Raw genomic sequence first — 23,526 nt, 5'->3', positions numbered from 1 at the left:
GTCACTAGGTCAAAATCAAGGTCAACTCATGTCAAGGTTCATCTTGCCACTCAAAACCATACACGTGGTCCAAATTTGAATGTTGTAGGTTATTGACAAGAAGATTTTAAAAGCTTTTCCCTATATAAGTCTATATGAACCATGTGAACCCCAGTGCGGGGTCATATTTGACCCTAGGGGGATAATTTGAACAAACTTGGTAGAGAACCACTAGATGATGCTATAGGCTTTGTGGTTTGGACAAGAAGATTTTCAAAGTTTTTCCCTATATAAGTCTATGTAAACCATGTGATCCCCAGGGCGGGGCATATTTGACCCTAGGGGGATAATTTGAACAATCTTAGTAGAAGATCACTAGATGATGTCACATGCAAAATATCAAAGCCCTAGGCCCTGTGGTTTTGGACAAGAGGTTTTTCAAAGCTTTTCCCTATATAAGTCTATATAAACCATGTGACCCCCGGGGCAGGGCCATATTTGACCCCAGGGATATAACTTGAACTATCTTGGTAGAGGACCACTAGATGATGCTTCATACCAAATATCAAAACCCTAGGCTCTGTGGTTTTGGACAAGAAGATTTTCAAAATTTTTCCCTATATAAATCTATGTAAATTATAAAAATAAACAAAGGGCCATAACTCACTCAATAATTGCTGAACCTGTCTGATTTTCAGGGGAACAAAACTAGAGTACCAATACATCATTCTGACAAAGTTTGGTCAAAATCCCCCCAGTAGTTTCTGAGGAGATGCGATAACGAGAAATTGTTAACGGACGGACGGACGGGCGGACGGACGGAATGACAGATGGACCACGGACGCAGAGTGATTTGAATAGCCCACCATCTGATGATGGTGGGCTAAAAATATAAAGATATACGGTAAATGTCAGTCTGCGAAATTGGTCTGCCTTGCAGTCGAAACAATCTGTATGATGACACGTACAAGCCAAGCTATAGGCCCGAGGGATTCTGCAGATGTTGTTTAACAAATGAAACATGCACTATTCTTGCATAAAATACAAGTGCTGTAAATAACAAAGACAACTACATCGAAGTCGACCGGGCACGTGTTTTATTTATGCCTTTCCAGGGCAACAGTTACTTTGTATATTTTAACATGTCCAGCAGACATTTACATATGTAGATCTAGCATTTTTTGACGTGGTAATTCCTTTTCATATTTATGGAAACTAAGAGTAAGTCCCGCGTTCTTCGATATTCGGTATAGATCTATAATGAAAACCCTAGCTTTAATACTCGGCAATATATGTACGGCATCCTTACACAATATATTCGTACCGATAGGTGCTGTGTGGTTCATTCGGTCCTTTGCACTTTTTTTAAACGTTAACATTATTGTATGATGGAAATCGACACTCACAACCTTCATAAGTATTCCCTTAATGAAATATCTACGCCTTTTTATACTTTTTTAAATCAACTTAAAAAAAGTTTGCTTTTCAACCCGCCCCGTCTCGATCACAGATTTGAATTTACCAACATCAATATTAGCAACTCAGATTAGATTAAACCCAAACATAGTTAATAAGATCTACAAATAAATTGAAAAAATATAATAGGCGGATGAAAAGATATTATAAATCTCGGACCTTTCGACTTCGGCCAAAAATGATTCAGGATCCCTAACTTGCTTACATTTGACTCGCAACAGCATATCCAAAACATTTACCATCAGCGTGTGCTCACAAGAATCTCTCTGTTTGTATGTGCATGCCCAAAATCGGTAAAAAAAAACGAAGGTTTTATGCAAGATTCCAAATGGTATAAGAATGAAATATCATCATTCTGTGTGTATTCTGAATTATATTGGAATGACATGTTATCTGTTTGTCGCAAAATAAAGTTCTTTAGCTCAAAATTTTTTGTAAACAAGAGGGCCATGAAGGCCCTGTATTGCTCACCTGACCTACTGACCTAAAGATCATCAAGATAACATTCTGACCAAGTTTCATTAAGATATGGTCTTAAATGTGGCCTCTAAAGTGTAAACTAGCTATTCCTTTGATTTGACCCCGTGGCCTAGTTTTTGACCCGACATGACCCAGATTCGAAACTGACCTAGAGATCATCAAGTTTAACATTCTGACTTTAAAGTTTCATGAAGATAGAGTCATAAATGTGACCTCTAGAGTGTTAACAAGCTTTTACTTTGATATGACCTAGTGACCTAGTTTTTGAGCCCACCTGACCCAGATTTAAATTTGACCTAAAGATCATCAAGATTAACATTCTGACCATGTTTCATTAAGATATGGTCATAAATGTGGCCTCTAAAGTGTTAACTAGCTTTTCCTTTGATTTGACCTGGTGACCTAGTTTTTGAACCAACATGACCCAGATTTGAACTTATCCTAAAGATCATCATGTTTAACATTCTGACTAAGTTTCATGAAGATACAGTCATAAATATGGCCTCTAGAGTGTTAACAAGCTTTTCCTTTGATCTGACCTGGTGACCTAGTTTTTGACCCCACCTAACCCAGATTTAAACTTGAGCTATAGATCATCAAGATTAGCAAGTTTCATTAAGATATGGTCATCAATGTGGCCTCTACAGGGCAAACTAGCTTTTCCTTTAATTTGACCGGGTGACCTAGTTGTTTATCCTACATGACCCAGATTCAAACCGGACCTTAAGATCATCAATATTAACATTCTGACCAAGTTTTATAAAGATACAGTCATAAATGCAGCCTCTACAGTGTTAACAAGCTTTTCCTTTGCTTTGACCTGGTGACCTAGTTTTTGACCCAAGAAGACCCAATATCGAACATTGAGGATAACACTCTGATCAAGTTTCATTAAGATTGGGCCAAAATTGTGACCTCTAGAGTGTTAACAAGCTTTTCCTTTGATTTGACCTGGTGACCTAGTTTTTGACCCCAGATGACCCAATATTGAACTTGTCCAAGATTTTATTAAGGGTAACATTCTGACCAAGTTTCATTGAGATTGGGCCAAAAATGTGACCTCTAGAGTGTTAACAAGCTTTCCCTTTGATTTGACCTGGTGACCTAGTTTTTGATCCCAGATGACCCAATATCGGATTCGTCCAAGATTTTATTGAGGGTAACATTCTGACCAAGTTTCATTAAGATTCGGCCAAAATTGTGACCTCTAGAGTGTTAACAAGCTTTTCCTTTGATTTGACCTGGTGACCTAGTTTTTAACCCCAGATGACCCAATATCGAACTCGTCCATGATTTTATTGAGGGTAACATTCTGACCAAGTGTCATTAAGATTGGGCCAAAAATGTGACCTCTAGAGTGTTAACAGTCAAATTGTTGATGACGGATGGACAGACGGACGACGGATGGAGGACACAGGGCGATCACTCAGGTGAGCTAAAAAGTTGACAATCATCGGTAATTATTCTGTTGATAAACTAAGTAATTGGCCTTGTTTTCATCATCAGTTAACATCCTCTCAAAGAGCTAAAAGAAGTATCATGACATCTGAAGTGGAGATCAAAGCGGTATTGTTGCACGAGATTGTCATGGCATTACGTCATATTACAGTTTTCGCGCCATGTGACACATCACTGTCTGATCGTACCACCTTGATTCTGTAAACTGATGAGAAGCAGAAATCAATAAAAAAGTTTCTTCCTTAATTTGTTATTAAAAGCGAATGTGCAATATCGCATATAAACTGACAAGTAAATGTCTCAAATGATAATAGTGGAAATCCTACCTCTGTAGTAAAAGTTAAGCAGTCAGTCAGTGTTTAAGATTAATAGCGGTTCATCCGCCCTTTTGGACACAATGAAGCATAAAGATGCCACGTAGAGTATAGTCCGCATAAAAGTTCAGCCAGTCAGTCAGTGTTAAAGTTTAATAAGGGTCCATCTGCCCTTTCAGACACAATGAAGCATAGAAATGCCACGTAGAGTATAGACAGCGAACATGTCCCCTTTCATGTTCTTAAAGTGTGATTTATGTTCGAATATAGGGGTACTGATTACCTCTCTGCAATTTCCAGAGAGATTTTGTCCAAAGAAAATGGATTTTGTTGCAAAAATGTGACTGTAAGTACAGCGGCAAATGAAACCTAAAGTACTGAAGTCCGAAAGTAAAAGTCTGGGTGGAAAGGCAAGCACTCGGACATGAAAGTTAAGCCAGGACAAAAAGGGCTTAAATATGAGTCGGCACCAACAATCTAATGGGTTTGAAAACAAGAGCACTGCCTTGCGGGTGCTGACGCTCATCTGATTTTTTTTGTATAATAGAAATATTGTCCTACCCATGATTTTCTAAGTCTAAAAAGGGCCATCACTCTTGCAAAAAGCAGGATAGAGTTATGTTTCTTGATGTACAGTGTCCACTTATGATGGTGAAAAACTGTTGCAAGTTTTAAAGCAATAGCTTTGATAGTTTATGAGAAAAGTTGACTTAAACATAATATTCAACCAAGAAAATGATTTTTCTAAGTCCAAAAGGGGCAATAATTATTGCAAAGAGCAGGATGGAGTTATGTTGCTTGCTGTACAGGGTCAGCTTATGATGGTGAACAAGAGTTGCAAGTTTCAAAGCAATAGCTTTGATAGTTTAAGAGAAAAAGTTGACCTAAACATAAAACTTAACCAAGAAATCTGATATTTTCTAAGTCCAAAAGGGGCCATAAATTTGCAAAAAGCAGGATGGAGTTATGTTTCTTGCTGTACTGGGTCCACTTATGATGGTGAACAAGTGTTGCAAGTTTTAAAGGAATAGCTTTGATAGTTTAGGATAAAAGCTGACCTAAACATAAAACTTAACCAAGAAAACTGATTTTCTAAGTCCAAAAGGGGCAATAATTCTTGCAAAAAGCAAGATGGAGTTATGTTTCTTGATGTACAGGGTCTGCTTATGATGGTGAACAAGTATTCCAAGTTTCAAAGCAAAAGCTTTGATAGTTTAGGAGAAAAGTTGACCTAAACATAAAACTTAACCAAGAAATCTGATATTTTCTAAGTACAAAAGGGGCCATAAATCTTGCAAAAAGCAAGATGGAGTTATGTTTCTTGCTATACAGGGTCAGCTTATGATGGTGAACAAGTATTCCAAGTTTCAAAGCAATAGCTTTGATAGTTTAGGAGAAAAGCTGACCTAAACATAAAACTTAACCAGGCAACGCCGACGCCGACGCCGACAACCGCTCAAGTGATGACAATAACTCATCATTTTTTTTCAAAAAATCAGATGAGCTAAAAATGCGTACAAAAAGTTCACAGCTTGAGTCTTACAAAACAGCTTATCAAAAGGCATAAAATTACAAAGTTCGAAACACTTCATAGCTCAATAAAGTGAAACAAGAGGGCCATGATGGCCCTATATCGCTCACCTGTTATCATTGCACTTGAGGACAAGAAGGTCCTCAGAAAAAATATCTAAGTCCAAAGGACAGGAACAACAAAGGGTAGAAATTTAACCAAAAAGAAAAAAAAATTCTTACAAGGTACAGATATGTCAAAATAAACCTAAAAATTGGAGGTACCATCCATGTTGTACCACAGAAAAGTGGTCTCGGTTTTTCCCTACGGCCAATAATAAAAATGTTACTAAAAATAAGCTATTTATAGTAACTTAAAAGGGAAGTAATTAAAAAAAAATATTGTAAGTGAACAAAAGAAGAGTCCATAGTTATCTACCCTGATTGGCTCAGTCCAACTAATGACAATAATGAAATTTCAAATAAGTCCTATAAGTACTTACTGATATAAATCCATTTTGATTACAATCAGGGGAGGTAATCAGATATAAAATAACTCTGGAACCTACCATTGGATCTGATTTGTCATGGAATCCAAGATTTATTGTTGTTGAAGATATTTTGGAAGTTTGTATCAAATAAAACCATAAATGAAGTATCTAAATGGCTGCAAAAGCAAAAATAGCCAATTTTGGACCTTTAAGGGGCCATAACTCTGGAACCCATGATGGAATCTCCCCAGTTCAAGAAAGGAACCAAGATCTTGTGGTAATACAAGTTGTGTGCAAGTCTGGTTAAAATCAAATCATAAGTGAAGCTTCTATTGTGCAGACAAGGTCAAAATAGCTAATTTTGGCCCTTTCAGGGGCCATAACTCTGGAACCCATAAAGGGATCTGGTTGGTTTAAAAAAGGAATCGAGATCTTATGGTGACACAAGTTTTGTGCAAGTTTGATTAAATTCAAACCATAAATGAAGCTGCTATTGTGCAGACAATGTCAAAATAGCTAATTCTGGCCTTTTCAGGGGCCATAACTCTGGAACCCATAATGGAATTTCGCCAGATGAAGAAAGGAACCAAGATCTTATGGTGATACAAATTGTGTGCAAGCTTGGTTAAAACAAGTGAATGAAGTATTGCCATGCAATACAAAGTCCCCTACTGGAAGGCACCTAATTTCCTCTACTGCAGTATAACATAATGAACTGATATCTGTAAATGATGTATAAACAATATTGTACTACATATACAATATGTTATAACAACACACTTGGATTAAAATGTGCATATATAAAAACCCACAGTTGTTTTCATACTGATTTTTTTTGGCTGATTATAAAAATGTTATCATGTAATTTATTTATAGTAACAACAAAGAGAAATTAATCTTTAAAAAAAAAAAAAAAAAAAAAAAAATCTATATAATATAAGTCCACAAGAAACTCTTTACCAGGTAGAGATAGGTCAAAATACACCTAAAAATTGGATGTAACATGCATGCTGTACCACAGAAAAGTGGTCTCGATTTTTCTCTACCGCCAGTAATAAAAAAGTAACAATAAAATCTATTTATAGTAAAACAAAGGGACGTAATTCTAAAAACAAGGGTGCCTCATGGTGGTGAACATTTGGTCCAAGTTACATCAAAATCCCTCCATGGATTAAGAAGAAATGTTCCGTACAAAGTCAATCTTGAATTTGACCTTTGACCTCTAAATATGACCTTGACCTTAGACCTAGGGATCTGGTTCTTGCGCATGACATGTTGTCTCATCCAGGGGAATATTTGTGCCAACTGATATCTAAATCCTGCTTTGCATGACAAAGTTATAGACCAGACAGGAAAAAAATCCTCTTGACCTTTGATCTCAAAGTGTGACCTTGACCTTTAAGCTAGGGTACTGGGTGTTACGCATGACATGTCGTCTCATCATCGGAAACATTTATGCCAAGTAATATTGTAATCCCTTGATGGATGACAGAGTTCTGGATCGGACAGGGAAAAAACCTTATTGACCTTTGACCTCCAATTGTGACCTTGACCTTTGAGCTAAGGTTGTGAAAGTTGTGCATGACACATCGTCCTATTATGAGGTACATTTGTGCCAAGTAATATTAAAAGCCTTCATAGATGGGAGAGTTATGGACCGGACAGGAAAAAGCCTCGTTGACCTTTGACCTCCAATTGTGACCTTGACCTTTAAGCTAGGGGTCCAGGTTTTGCACATGACACGTCATCTCCTCATGGGGAACATTTATGCCAAGTACTATTTAAATCTCTTCATGGATGGGAGAGTTTCTGACCGACATGACTTAGATTCAAACTTGACCTAAAGATGATCAAGTTTAACATTCTGACTAAGTTTCATGAAGAAACAGTCATAAATGTGGCCTCTAGAGTGTTAACAAGCTTTTCATTTGATTTGACCTAGTGACCTAGTTTTTGACCAAACCTGACCCAGATTTGAGCTTGACCTATAGATCATCAAGATTAACATTTTGACCAAGTTTCATTAAGATATGGTCATAAATGTGGCCTATACAGTGTAAACTAGCTTTTCCTTTGCTTTGACTGGGTGACCTAGTTTTTGATCCTACATGACCCAGATTCAAATTGAACCTTAAGATCATCAACATTAACATTCTGACCAAGTTTCAAGAAGATATAGTCATAAATGCAGCCTCTACAGTGCTAACAAGCTTTTCCTTTGATTTGACCTGGTGCCCAGATGACCCAGTATCAAATTCATCCAAGACTTTATTGAGGATAACACTCTGACCAAGTTTCATTAAGATTGGGCCAAAATTGTGACCTCTAGAGTGTTAACAAGCTTTTCCTTTGATTTGACCTAGTGACCTAGTTTTTGACTCCAGATGACCCAATATCAAATCTGTCCAAGATTTTATTAAGGGTAACATTCTGACCAAGGTTTAATAAGATTGGGCCAAAAATGTGACCTCTAGAGTGTTAACAAGCTTTTCCTTTGATTTGACCTGGTGACCTAGTTTTTAACCCCAGATAACCTAATATCAAATTGGTCCAAGATTTTATTGAGGATAACATTCTGACCAAGTTTCATTAAGATTGGGCCAAAATTGTGACCTCTAGAGTGTTAACAAGCTTTTCTTTTGATTTGACCTGGTGACCTAGTTTTTGAGCCCAGATGACCCAATGTCGAAATCATCCAAGATTTTATTCAGGGTTACATTCTGACCAAGTTTCATTAAGATTGGGCCAAAAATGTGACCTCTAGAGTGTTAACAGACAAATTGTTGATGATGGACGACGTACGGACGGACGGACGGACAGACGGACACAGGGTGATCACAAAAGCTAACCTTTGAGCACTTCGTGCTCAGGTGAGCTAAAAATGCATTATACAGTTCTGGATAAAAGCAAGGGAAATAATGGAAATGTTGTAATACGGTGATGGTGCATAGCATGCAAATAGCATTAACGGACAAGCGAAAAAATCTCGAATTAATTTATAAGTACAGTATGTTTTGATGGTGATACTTAACGTCAAAATAATACAGTTGACATGAAAAAAATCTGTAAAAAGATCTTTTGGAAGCAAAGAATGCAACCAAGAATAATAGCAGATGATATTTTTGGGCGGGAATCTATTTTTAGATGATGCATATTCATTTAATTAATCTCGATTCTACATTATGACATGTTAGATTTAGGAGCTATATGATTTAATCTATATCATTGTTTCTTGTAGGTCTTTTATTACGTAGTTGTATTTCACTAAAGATTGACTTAAAGATGCATAAACACACATTGGCAAAGACGCTATTTGTAATGAATATGCATGAATCCAAGATGGCGGCACCCAACTGGAATTCGGATGGCTTTGATGATACCCTTGTATCCATTACCTGCTCAGTCAAGTGTGACATGTTCACCGTAAGTGTTCCTTCCCTTGAGAAGGAACATTAATTGAGGTACTCCGGTATCAAATTTTCGACAGAAAATAATATCAGATGCAATTTAAAATTTTAGGTACCATCTCTACAATATGCACTGGAAGAGTCATATTTGAGGAGGACAGAAGGAAAATTTAAAGCAAAAAGAAAATTTAAAGATTTTTTGTTGTTTTTTTTTGTTTTGTTTTTTAAATTTTGTAGGATGTGTAACTGTTAGGTGGGGAGGGGGTGTGGTAAGCTGGGATTGTATGTGTCTGCACATTGTATCATCACCACCTGCCTAAGTTATGTTCCTGACACTACTTTGACCTTTGAGCTCAATCTGTGACTTTGACCTTTGACCTACCAGCCTGGTTCATGCACTCTGCACACTGCGTCACCATCACCTACTTACATCTCAAGTTTGAAGTCAAAACCTTGAATGGTTAATAACTTATGCTCTGGACAAGAAATAAACTAGAATGTGTCTGTAGGACACAGGGTGTGCTCCCACTGGTACTTTGTCACAAATAAGGGGCAATAATTCAAATGTTTGCAGTCTTAAGGGGGTATAGCTTAAACAAACATTTTATATAAAGGATTCATTATTCTAGGCCATATACTTTATGAGCTATGAGCATCACAAACAAAACAAAACCACTATTTTGGCTATTTCAAGTGTCATAACTCTGTAATATGCACTAAGATTCTCAAAAAGAATGCCAAGTGTGCACGGTCACATCACGATTAAGACTCATGCAAGGTTTCATTTACATTACAGGTTGAATTTACATCAAATACTTTTTGAGCTAGGCACATCATTAGGTGAACAAGAGCTGTCCGTAAGACAGCCAATGTTTGACTATTCGAAATATTGTCCCAAAAGCAGGAAAATATTACCTAAAATGTTAAAACATCAAAAGAGTTTTCAGTTCAAAAGTGACATAATTTGACCAAAATGCATGTCAGAGTTATGGGACTTGATGCTATCAACTAGTTTTATAACCCCGAAGGCACATGTGAAGTTTCAACTTAATATCTGCATTTGTTCTGCAGATAGTAACTTGCACGCAAAACTTTAACCAGAATTTTCTAAGTCCAAGAGGGGGCATAATTTGCCGAAAATACATGTCAGAGTTATGGGACTTGATCAAGTGAGGTTGGTAATTGATCTAGAAAAAGAAAAAATAAGTTTCAAATCTATATGCCTTTAAGTAATAGCTGTATGTACTTGCATGCAAAACTTTAACCAGGAATTTCTAAGTCCAAAAGGGTGCATAATTTGGCCAAAGTGCAGATCAGAGTTATGGGACTTGATGTTATTAACTAGCTTTATAACCCCGAAGACACATGTGAAGTTTCAATTCAATATCTGCATTAGTTTTGGAGATAGTAGATTGCATGTAAAACTTTAACCAGGATTTTCTAAGTCCAATAGGGGGCATAATTTGCTCAAAATACATGTCAGAGTTATGGAAATTGACCCAGTGAGGTTGGTAATTGACCTAGAAAAAGAAGAAACAAGTTTCAAAGCTATATGCCTTTAAATGATAGCTGTATGTACTTGCATGCAAAACTTTAACCAAGGTGTGACGCCGACGCCGATGCTGACGCCAGGGTGAGTAGAATAGCTAGACTATTCTTCAAATAGTCGAGCTAAAAATGTGCATTTTTGACTATTTCAGGGGTCATAACTTTAAAAATAGGGGTGGAGCCAGACGAAATGTAAGAGGAGGGCAAGGTTATATCACAGTAAAGACTCATGCAAGTTTTCATCAATTTATATCAAATACTTTTTGAGCTAGGCGTGTCACAAGGTGAAAATGTGCATTATTTACTATTTCATGGGCCATAACTCTATAAACAGGGGGCTGAGCCAGACAAAATCAAAGGCCTGAATGGCCTGAGTCGGCTAATGATTGATGTACTGACAGTATAGTCTACCAGTTTCAGTTTGTTTTTAGTTTTTTTCTTAAAATTTCATAACACAGCTCAATATTTACCCAAAATATTATATCCGGATACGATTACACTTTTCTCCAGTTTGAACAATATATTTTACAAATTGTGATGTTACGAAGACATTTAGCAGCAACTGGCAGTATCTGACATTGAAGTTTATGGTTAAATTACCTCTTATTTAAATCTTTTCATAAAAAAGTTATTTCGTTTCGTGAAAGCAGCCAAACATAGACGATCTACTTTCGATTTCAAAAACTACAAGAAAATACAATTAAATGTTTCGCCCATTTGTTTATTTCTCGAAAAATAAGAATTAAAATCATTTTTAATATCAGTATTTACTAAACATACCAGTAAGAGCTTCTTCTTCCGACAATTTATCCGTTTACTGACTGCAAAATTCAACCCACGCAAAGTTTAAAGAAATCATACGATGCGTGTTTACGTTCAATGTAGGAGAATTAAGGCTGATCGGCTATGTTACCTAACGCATCCAGACGATTCAGATTTTGTTTTTAAAAAAGAATTGTGTGCGTTTCTGTAATTTCATATACGTTTTTATAATCTTAGAAATTATTAGACATGCGTATTTGCATTATTTCTATATGTAATTTATCCTAATACGCATCTTATCTGGAGCCCTGTGGAACTATTTTTTGTCTTTCGCTGGATGTTACCCAAGCTTTGTAAGCCTGCGCAATTCTTAAAATGCACATTTATGCTTAATGAGTTACATTCGAGAATTGCACAATTACAAGTCATAAATATGACAGATTACATCGTATATTGGTCATAGCAAAGGGAATTGACACAACTTAACTTCATTCATGCAGTGAACTGTTTGAAGTTTGAGAAATCTAATGGAACTACATCCCTTCACTGTGTTATTTGGTCCATTTAGAGAATCGTTGGATAGCAAGGACTCGTCAAAAGGCTTTCAGCCTTTAGCCGACTCAAAAATAGGAGGTGCGCAAGTTCATATCATGATAAAAAATTATGAAAGGTTTAATCAATTTATATGAAATACTTTTGAGCTAGGCGCGTCACAAGGTGAAAATGTGCATTTTTTATTATTTCCATTATAGCCAGATGAAAAATAGGAGGTGCACAAGTTCATATCACGATAAAGACTCATGCAAAGTTTCATCAATTTATATGGAATACTTTTTGAACTAGGTGTGTCACAAGGTGAAAATGTGCATTTTTGACTATTTCAAGGGCCATAACTCTGGAAATAGGGGGTTAAGCCAGTTGAAAAATAGGAGGTGCACAAGTTCATATCATGATTAAGACTCATGCAAGGTTTCATCAATCTATATAAAACACTTTTTGAGCTAGACTAGTCACAAACTTCGGATGTATGTACGGACAAGACCAAATCTATATGCCCTCACCACTCATTTGGGGGGTAAAAACTGACAAATTTAATCATTCAGCTCAATTTATGACCTCGACCTTTGACCTACAGACCCAGTTCATGTGCTCTGAACATCATCTCATCACTACCTGCCTACATGCAAAGTTTGAAGTCAATACATTAAATGGTTAATAAGTTACGCTCGACAAGAGCTCTGCCAAGCGGGGCAATATGCGCTGGAAGAGTCATATCTGAAGAGGACAGAAGCAATATTTAAAGCAAAACGAAAATTTTTTTCTGTAGGATGTGTTAGGTGGGAAGGGGGAATGGTATTGTATGTGTCCGCACATTGTATCATCACCACCTGCCTGTATCTTCACCATCTGCCTAAGTTTTTAAGTTATGAACACGAAATATGGTAGACTGATGTGACCTTGCTTTGACCTTGACCTTTAACCCTGGTTCATGCGCTCTGTACATCGTGTCACCACCACCTACCTACATCCCAATTTTGAAATTAATACCTTGAATAGTTAACAAGTTATGCTCCGGACACTTAATATGACAGACAGATTTGACCTTTGAGCTAAATTTGTTACTTTGACCTTTGACCTGGTTCATGCACTATGCACATCGTGTCACCACCATCTACCTACATCTCCAAGTTTGAAGTCAATACCTTGAATGGCTAATACCTTATGCTCTTGACAAGAAACAAGTGGGTCATGATGACCCTATATCGCTCACCTGTTAAACTTGGCCATATGAATCATCAAGATAAACATTCTGACCAAGTTTCATGAAGATAAAGTCATAAATGTGGCCTCTACAGTGTTAACAAGCTTTTCCTTTGATTTGTGTGGTGGTGACCCCACATGATCCAGTTTTGAACTTGGCCTATGAATCATCAAGATAAACATTCTGACCAAGTTTCATGAAGACAGGATCATAAATGTGGCCTCTAAGGTGTTAACAAGCTTTTCCTTTGATTTAACCTGGTGACCTAGTTGTTGACCCTACTTGACCCAGGTTCAAAAGTGCATGTCTCCCCCAATGCATAGTCGTATAGGCAAGAAGTCATAAGGGGACAATAGCGAAAGTCAAAGAGACACTGATGGCTGGCTGCAATAGGGATCATCTACTTGGCATGTCCAATCAAACCACTAAGTTTCAACATTTTGGGCCTGGTGTTTCTCCAGTTATGAATTGGATACAGTTTTCCATGTTCAGACCCCTGTGACCTTGACTTTTGATCAAGTGACCCCAAAATCAGTAGCGGTCATCTACCTGCATGTCCAATCATTCTAATAAGTTTCAACATTCTGGGTCAAGTGGTTCTCAAGTTATTGATTGGAAAGAGTTTTCTACATTCAGCCCTCTGTGGCCTTGACCTTCGATGGAGTGACCCCAAAGACATTAAGGGTCATCTACTTTGTAAGTCCTATCAACCTATGAAGTTTGAAGGTTCTAGGTCAAATAGTTCTCAAGCTATTGACCAGAAATGGATTTCCATGTTCTGTCTGCTGTGACCTTGACCCTTATTAAAGTGACCCCAAAATCATTTGGGGTCCTCTAATCTGCATGTACAATCATCCTATGAAGTTTTAACATTCTGGGTCAAGTGGTTATCAAGTTATTGATCGGAAATGGTTTTCCATGTTCAAGGCCCTGTGACCTTGACCTTTAACACAGTGACCCCAAAATCAATAGGGGTTATCTACTCTGCATGTCCAATCATCCTATTAAGTTTGAACATTCTGGGTCAACTGGTTCTCATCTTATTGATTTAAAAGAGTTTTCTATGTTCAGCCTCCTGTGACCTTGACCTTTGATGGAGTGACCCCAAAAACATTAGGGGTTATCTACTCTGAAAGTACTATCACCCTATGAAGTTTGAAGGTTCAAATAGTTCTCAAATTATTGACCGAAAATGGATTTCCATGTTCTGTCCGCTGTGTCCTTGACCTTTTATAGAGTGATCCCAAAATCAATAGGGGTCATCTACTCTGCATGTCCAATCATCCTATGAAGTTTTTACATTCTGGTTAAAGTGGTTCTCATTTTATTGATCGGAAATGGTTTTTCAATGTTCCGGCCCCAGTGACCTTGACCTTTAACAAAGTGACCCCAAAAACAATAGGGGTCATCTACTCAGCATGACCAATCATCCTATTAACTTTTAACATTCTGGGTCAAATGGTTCTCAAGTTATTGATCGGAAATGGTTTTACATGTTCAGGGCCCTGTGACCTTGACCTTTAAAGGAGTGTCCCCAAAAACAATAGCAGCCATCTACTCCATAAGCCCTACCATCCTATGAAGTTTGAAGGTTCTAGGTCAAATGGTTCTCCAGTTATTGACCAGAAATGAAGTGTGGTGTACAGACAGGCAGACTGGGCAAAAACAATGTCTCCCCCTGTGGGAGGGAGACATAATGAAGTCTCTATATGGCTGCAAAAGCCAAAATAGCAAAACTACATACCAAATATCAAAGGCCTAGGTCTTATGGTTTCAGACAAGAAGATTTTTTAAGATTTTTCCTATATAAGTCTATGTAAAACTTGGGACCACCGAGGCAGGGCCTCTTTTCACCCCAGGGGCATAATTTGAACAACCTTTATAGAGGATTATTAGATGATGCCAAATATTAAGGCTAGGCTCTATGCCTTGTGGTTTTGGACAAGAAGATTTTCAAAGTTTTCTTTTTTTTTTTTTGGATTTGACGTCGCACCAACACACTGTAAACCATGTGACCTCCACGGCGGGCCAAATTTGACCATCTAGACAAACATTCTGACCAATTGTCACGAGTTTCAAACTTAAAATGTGGTCTCTAGAGTGTTTACAAGATTTTTCTCTGATCTGGCCTAATGATCTAGTTTTTGAACCTACATGACCCAGATTCGAAATTGGCCTAAAGATCATCAAGATAAACATTCTGACAAAGTTTCAAACATATAGGGTCATAAATGTGGCCTCTAGAGTGTTAACAAGCTTTTCTTTTTTGGCTACTGACCTGTTTTTGAACCACTTACCAGTTCGAAATGACTAAAGATCATCAAGACAAATATTCTGACCAAGTTTCATAAAGATTGGATCATAACTGTGGCCTCTAGAGTGTTAACAAGGCAAATGTTAACGCACGCCCAACAACTGACGACGCATGATTCATGAAATATTGGTGCAAGAGTTATGGCCCTTGTGTCATATGATGTGAGTGATGATGTTGAACAACTATTTTAAGTTTGAATCAAATCCATTTAGTAATAACTGAGATAGAGTGAAAGTGCATCAAAACTTTAACCTGAAATTCTAAGTAAAAGGGGGAATAATGCAATAAATATTGGTACCAGAGTTATGGACCTTGTGTCATATGATGTGGGAGATGATGTGGAACAACTACTTTCAGTTTGAATCAAATCTATTAAGGAACTAGAAAATGCTTTTGTAAAAAAGCGCATGTCTCCCCCAATGCAAAGTCCTATAGGCAAGAAGTCAATAGGGGTCAGGAGCGAAAGTCAAAGAGACACTGATGGTTGGCTGCAATAGGGATCATCTACTTGGCATGTCCAGTCATCCTGCTAAATTTCAACACTCTTGGCCTAGTGGTTCTCAAGTCACTGTTCAGGCTCCTGTGACCTTGACCTTTGATGAAGTGACCTCAAAATAAATAGGGGTCATCTACTCTGCATGTCCAATCATCCTATGAAGTTTCATCATTCTGGGTCAAGTGGTTCTCAAGTTACTGACCGGAAATGGTTTTCCATGTTCAGGCTCCTGTGACCTTGACCTTTAATGGAGTGACCCCAAAATCGATAGGGGTCATCTACTCTGCATGACCAATTATCCTATGAAGTTTCATCATTCTGGGTCAAGTGGTTCTCAAGTTATTGATCAGAAATGGTTTTCAATGTTCAGGCTCCTGTGACCTTGACCTTTGACGGAGTGACCCCAAAATCAATAGGGGTCATCTACTCTTCATGACCAATCATCCTATGAAGTTTCAACGTTCTGGGTCAAGTGGTTCTCTAGTTATTGATCAAAAATGGTTTTCAATGTTCAGGCCCCTGTGACCTTGACCTTTGACGGAGTGACCTCAAAATCAATAGGGGTCATCTACTCTGCATGACCAATCATCCTATGAAGTTTCAACATTCTGGGTCAAGTGGTTCTCTAGTTATTGATCGGAAATGGTTTTCAATGTTCAGGCCCCTGTGACCTTGACCTTTGACGGAGTGACCCCAAAATCAATAGGGGTCATCTACTCTTCATGACCAATCATCCTATGAAGTTTCAACATTCTGGGTCAAGTGGTTCTCTAGTTATTGATCGGAAATGGTTTTCAATGTTCAGGCCCCTGTGACCTTGACCTTTGACGGAGTGACCCAAAAAACAATAGGGGTCGTCTACTCCAGCAGCCCTACAACCCTATGAAGTTTGAAGGTTCTAGGTGAAATGGTTCTCCAGTTATTGCTCGGAAATGAAGTGTGACGTACGGACGGATGGACGGACGGACGGACGGACAGACGGACAGGGCAAAAACAATATGTCTCCTGGGGGAGACATAATAACTGAGATAGAGTGAATGCATCAAAACTTTAACTTGAAATTCTAAGTAAAAAAGGGGGATAATTCATGAAATATTGGTGTGAGAGTTATGGCTCTGGTGCCATATGATGAAGGTGATGAACAGGAATAACTATTAAAGTTTGAAACAAATCCATCAAGTAATAGGAAAGTGCATCATAACTTTAACCAAGGTGCAGACGCGAGAGGACGCCGATGCCGACGCCGGGTCGAGTAGGACAGCTCTCCATACTTCATATTGTCAAGCTAAAAACAAAGTTACCATGTTATATACATCCCTGCCAGCTGCATGTAAATCCAACCTCTATACCTTAGAGTTAATTCTGTCTTTAAGCAGTATATTCTACACAAGAAATGTAGTTTCGAAGATTTTTATGATACTTATTCATAATATATTGATATAAACTGAAGTTCATTCAATAAACATCGTGTACAGGTGGCTAGTATTCATTGCTGAACTTGACCGTATTTCAAAAAAAAATTTGCGGATACGTCTGTATGTTATGGAAGGAAATTTACACTGCTTTATGAATTCGCGATGCACCCGATTTGCAAAAAAATAGCGATAACTAAAACACCGCCTATAATACCGGATTTACAGTATATGCCAAGTTTAAAGTTAATACCTTTGATGGTTATAAAGTTATGCTCCACAAATTATAATGGACAGACAGACAGATGTACGTGCAATCTCATAATACATCCTGTTTTTCCATAAAATGGCATATAAAAAGGCATTTGAAAATATGGTTTTTACTGAGATGTGATTACAAACTTGGAGTATGCTATTTCTTCTTTCTTGTCATAACTTAGTTGTACTAGGCCACATGATACTATTACATATGTAACTTTGTGTACTTACTTCAATAAGCTGACCAACTTCATTGTCTTTTCTTCCCATGTCACGCCTTAATTCTTCCAACTTTAGTGAGTCCTCCACCTTCTGCACTCGGCATTTCTCAAGCTCTCTTTGTGATTCCTCAATTGTATCCACAGCCACACCTTTACTTTGCAGCATTTCTAGTAATTTCTTTATACTTTCATCTCGTGCAGCTAATGTCTGTTTCTGTGTCTCTAAACGTAACTCCATTTCATCAACAGACTTTCGTAAAATTTTAACTTCTTTAGTTTGTCCTTTATGGCTATGTTTAAGACTTTCATGTTCGTCTTTCGGAACTGCACTATAAAATTCATTGCCAGATGGAATTTTTGACTCAAGTTCTCTAATATTACTGGCATACTTCTGAAAACAGAATAACATTCAGCTAATCTTCAGCAGAAAACCAATATCTTTTAATAAAGGAGCTGTTTTATGTGGGTATGTTTTCAAGACTAGGTCTTGGACCATGACCTTGATAATTGCAAATTTTCTTGATACAGATTGATCTTTAACTTCTGAAACAGATTTTTAACAAGAGTGCCATGATGTCCCAAGTTTATTCACCCGAGTTTGACAGGTGGCTTAAATTTTTGACGAGGGCCACATAAGAAAAATATTTGCTTTTGAAACTGATTTAGTACAGTCAACAGAAGACTTTTCCAGGATATATATGTAGTATAGGAACCACTAAACTGTACAAAGTAACAGAAACATTTCTGTGAAATTATTTCAAAGTCAGACCATCAGTTTATGACATAATGACATATGAAGATTTATCAATTTTTAGCTCTGGTAGCCATGTTATTTCAAAGGAAAGTTTCATTAAAATAATTTATTATTTTCAAATAATGCCAGCAATTCCAAAAAGAAGATTAAAAGAAGATTCAAAGTTCACCCTGCCTACTGGTAATCTTTTTTCAAAAAGCATAATTCTGATATAAATGAATTTGGTAAAGCGTCACCCAAGGAACATGTGTTAAAATATTTTTAAATCAAGCCAGCATTCTCTGACAAGAAGATTGTCAAAATTTGATAGTCATCTATAACAAGATGGCCATGATGGCCCTATATCCCTCATCAGATTTTCACAGTTCAGATGGGTATAATAAGAAACATTTCTGACAAATTACTTTACTTTGAAAACTGATCAGATCAACGGTTTAGTAGATGTTGTATTTTATATTTAGTTCTATGGCCATGTTTTTTGACATATCAGAATAATCTGACCAATCTTAGTAAAACAGTTGTTTAAAATTCTTTTATAAACATACTTTCGGTAAAAATCTGATGGTTGCTAAGAACTAGGTGAACACATATACCTGTAAATAATCAGCTGGTTGAGTTTTGAACAAATCTATTGGTTCACCAAAATCTGATTAACCACCTTTAATTGCATGTCATAAACCGATAGCGTATTCAAACGCTGCCACCTGCCTCTCGATCTTTGTCTTTAGTTTAAACATGCGATAACACACTGGATAACCGGCTATCCTGATGCCTGCTGGAAATGTAACCCAGCTGTAAATCGGTAGGTTAAGTTTTTTCATTTAATTCTAATAAAACGAAGCCAGTTCTTGCAAATCAACTTGACAGTTTTGTCAAGGAATGAACATGGCTTACATTTACAATTTCTGGGCCAAAAACGATCGTTGTGTTTTCAGATATTCGCAAGTAATTTCTTCAGTTTGAAAAATCGAGCAAAAATCCAAAGTTTTGCGCTAATTGTTTTGTTTATGAACAACCTGTGAAAATTTTATCATCTGGTTTAGGCCTTAATTAAAATTAAGTTTGTTTGACCTTTACCGACCCAGTATTTTTACAGTGGGTAGGTAGGTAGGTAAATAATTTTATTATATTTTAGTTTTTTTTAATGTTTGTTGTCTCAGTAATAATAAAAATTAAAGTCTATTTATTAATACCTATTGCTTGTAGATAATCTCGGAAGATGCTCTGTTAAATGTATGCTTGTAATAAACCCCTAGCCCTATTCATGCACACACAATATGGGCACAGACTTAATTTGCACATAAGGCAAAGTTGACCAAGTCTTTGAGTATCTTTCATGTCTATACTTTTTCTTTATATATATATCAAAAATGTATTTACTACATCTGCGCTTAAAAGTACAAAACGATATAGTCGCGAAAATATTTGGCATCTAAACACACTACTGAATTACAGCTTATTTTCAACAAGTGTTTGATGCTTAATTCAATAGATAATAACTTTTTATGAGTTTTAGAAGGTTTTTACAACGGTTATGGCAGTATGCAAGCAAAAGTAATGATTTTTTAGCTTCAAGCTACTTTCACGTATTGGTCATGTTACTAAGAACAGAAACAAGATTGGGTTTCCCCGACATCAGCCATTTATTATGACATTGTCCTGGCAAAAGAAGTATAAGATTTTTATACCTCTTTGTTCTGGCATTACAAAATTAAAATATTAAAACTATCTAGCTTGTCATATTTCAAAACATTTACGTTCGTGTCAAATTCTTGAAATTCGGAAACTGAGATTTTCTCACTTCGAACAAATGCATTTCAAAACGATCTCTGATTAAAGACATTTTGAAATCAACAATTAAGTCAGTTCATAATATATTTTCACAGATAATCAAATTTCCCACCACTCGCCTGTCAATTGCCGTGATACTGTCACTGTTATGAAAGCAGTATTATGTACAAGCAAATTTCAAATATAACACATAGTAGACAAATAATAATCTCATGTACATTACGTTTCCTTTGTAATCAATCGTATTTGTTCTTCTTAAATTTCGTTTTCACAGCAGACATTTTTCTTTCAGGGTATTTTAGTAATCACCACCACCTAGTTGCTCTCCATAATAACTGCATCGATAGTAAAAATAATCACAGTCTAGCCCTTACCGTATTTCCCAAAAATGTTAGGACTAGTTATTTTCACTTTCTCAAGACTTATTTCCCGAAAAATGATTATTTTGTAAAGTGTCCCAAAAATATGGACACAATAATCATAATCCACCCAATGTTGAAAGCGTAATAAAAAGCGTAAACGATTATCGGTAATTATTCTGTTGATAAACTTAGTCCTTGTCATTGTTTTCATCATCAATTAACACCCCCCTCAAAGAGCTAAAAGAAGTGTGTAGGTATCATGGCATCTGAAGTGGAGATCAAAGCGTTACAGTTGCCCGAGATTGTCATGGAATTACGTCATGTTTTCGCGCCATATAACACATCACTGTTTGATCGTACCGCCTCGGTTCTTTGAATTAATCAATAAAGAAGTTTCTTCTTTAAAGACACTGATTCTGGTATGCCTGGTATGTGGCCTATGGAGATGATAAGGTCTGCGTATTGGCGATAAGGGCCAATACACAAGTCAGGACCATTGGTAGACTTGCTTCTGTTTAACATAATAAGCTACTGTTTAGCTACTGTGCAGTAAATAAATTGCAGGTGATATTTCTCACCTTTATAGCAAATCAGTTCTCACCTTTATAACGAGTTTAGAAAGCTTGATTGAATTAGGACTAAATAAACAAAGTGATAAGATACAACAGTGTTTTATCATATTTTTAATAAAGTAAGTTTTTTAACAATTACATCTCATTATTGCTGTTTTTTATTATCAAAAATATAAAAAATCGGTTCCGGCACATAGCTTTTAGAAGTAATAAATTATTGTGTATTTTGAACAATGATATATCTTTATTGCTGGATTTTATTATACATAAAAGAAAGTTAACATTATTTAGACAACACAAGAGGAATTAAGCATTTTTAATATATAACATCCTTCTGTCTATATACCTTCTTTATCTATTAAAAATGCAACTGAACGCTTCTTTAATTTCTAATAAAATCCAGCAATTATCTTTTTTTTTCGTTTTTATTTTGTTACTTTTGATTAAAAGATCATAATCATTGAATAAACAAACTTGTAATTTCTCTTATTAAGTTTTGAATAATCATTTTATAGTGAGAAATGCTTTGCTATAAGAGTTACAATTTAATTGGCCAGGACATTACTCAACATGACTGAGCAATCAAAATTAGTATCTTATCAATTAAAATAATTTTGTGTACATGCTGAAAAAAGACTAAAAAAACAACAGCATTTCAATAATAAAATGCAAAACACAGGAAATAACCAATTTACCTGTAGGCAATAAAATTTATGATTCTCTGACAATAATTACGCTACATGTCAAGTCTACAGGGGTTTTATGGACCCTTATCAGACTGGACCAGACAGGATCTTGTATATTGGGGATTAAAAAGTCTGGTATTTGGGGGGGGGGGTCACTTATATAGGAGATTTTCTTTGCCTTTAATTTCTTAAAGCGAATTCAATATCCTGTATAAACTGACAGGTAAATGTGTCAAACGATAATTGTGGATATCCTACCTCTGTGAGCTATTTTGCCGCACTAACAAAAATCTGTTTGCCAAAAGTCGTTTTACGCCATGTATTTAAATTGCTGACGCTTTTTCATTATTTAAGATTTTTTTATTCTGTTTTTGTTTTTGTTTTGTTTTTTGTACCTTCTGGTCAAAAGTCTGAACTTTATGCCCATAGAATTTATCATTTATTTACACTTAGAAAGAAAGAAGTAATTTTAAGATCGCACTGTTTGAAATTTTACAAAGAACTAAATTTAAATTTGACCGTTTTTATAGAATTTTGCCTACATTCCTGTCGATATCTTATTAAAATCGTTATAGAATTCAAACTATATTACTTCTTAAGCGGTGCTAAAAAAGTATTGATGCGATAATAACAAAAAATGAATGCACTACGCGCGTTTTTTTGTGTATGTGTAAACAAAAGTAACGTCGAGTGATGGAAATTAGATATTACGATAGCTCGCACGTGCTCGTGGAATGGAAAAGTAACGGCATGACGTTTTGGTTTCTTTACGTTTAGCGGGTAAATTAGATACTAGATTTGTAAAATTATGTCCTTTCGTCAGATTGCCTTCCGGTTATAAGCGGTTTGATTGTCGTCTGCATCCTATGGCCTTAGGCAACGTTATCGGCATAGTTGATACGTTTTCGGAATACACGAGATGATTAACAGTCCGCTTTATCGATTTCTAGCCGACCGCGGGTTACTTTCTCACTTGCCATAATTATGTACGCATTTGTTAAATAAAATAATCGCCAGTTTCAAGCACCAAAATAAGTTTTTCCCTTTGATAAAAAAATAAAAATATTTTTTTTCTCTGGAATGCAATAAAATTATTTGAGTCGCGGCAATTTTTTCGGGTCGGTCGGTAAAGGTCAAACAAACTTAATTTTATTTTAAGCCTTAACGGATGTGTCCTTACGGAACACCTGTGTGAAGTTTCCGGGTTCTACATTATTCCTGAAGAAAATATTAGCTGTTAAACAGGCCTGGTTGAAAAAAAAGACTGTCAAAAACAGCTGCTAGTGCTGTCGCTGTACTCGGATGTTCACATTTATAGACTATCCATTAACTCCGATGGTTTTGAATACTTTTGTATGTAAAAAGTATTACCGGCAGTGATTTGACAGAAACGTAATTATATTACAAGAGGGTCATGATGACCCTGGATCGCTCACCAGAGTAATATGTTTCAAATGTCAAACTGATGATTTTT

General features: G+C 36.4%; 1 protein-coding gene across 9 annotated transcripts in view; it reads right to left on the bottom strand.

Moving 5' to 3' along the window:
- The window catches only part of LOC123529310 (ELKS/Rab6-interacting/CAST family member 1-like), a 423,378-nt gene that overhangs the window by 377,614 nt on the left and 22,238 nt on the right, over positions 1–23,526 (bottom strand). For all 9 annotated transcript variants that reach the window (XM_053521352.1, XM_053521353.1, XM_053521354.1 and 6 more), the window contains one exon: positions 17,898–18,278. In XM_053521352.1, the coding sequence (XP_053377327.1) occupies positions 17,898–18,278 (381 nt within the window). The remainder of the gene's footprint in view (positions 1–17,897; positions 18,279–23,526) is intronic.

This window comes from Mercenaria mercenaria, chromosome 13 (genome assembly GCF_021730395.1).
Source record: "Mercenaria mercenaria strain notata chromosome 13, MADL_Memer_1, whole genome shotgun sequence".
NCBI classification, from domain to species: Eukaryota; Metazoa; Mollusca; class Bivalvia; order Venerida; family Veneridae; genus Mercenaria; species Mercenaria mercenaria.
The sequence above is the reverse complement of the archived record's forward strand: the minus strand, read 5'-3'. Positions and strand labels throughout refer to the sequence as shown.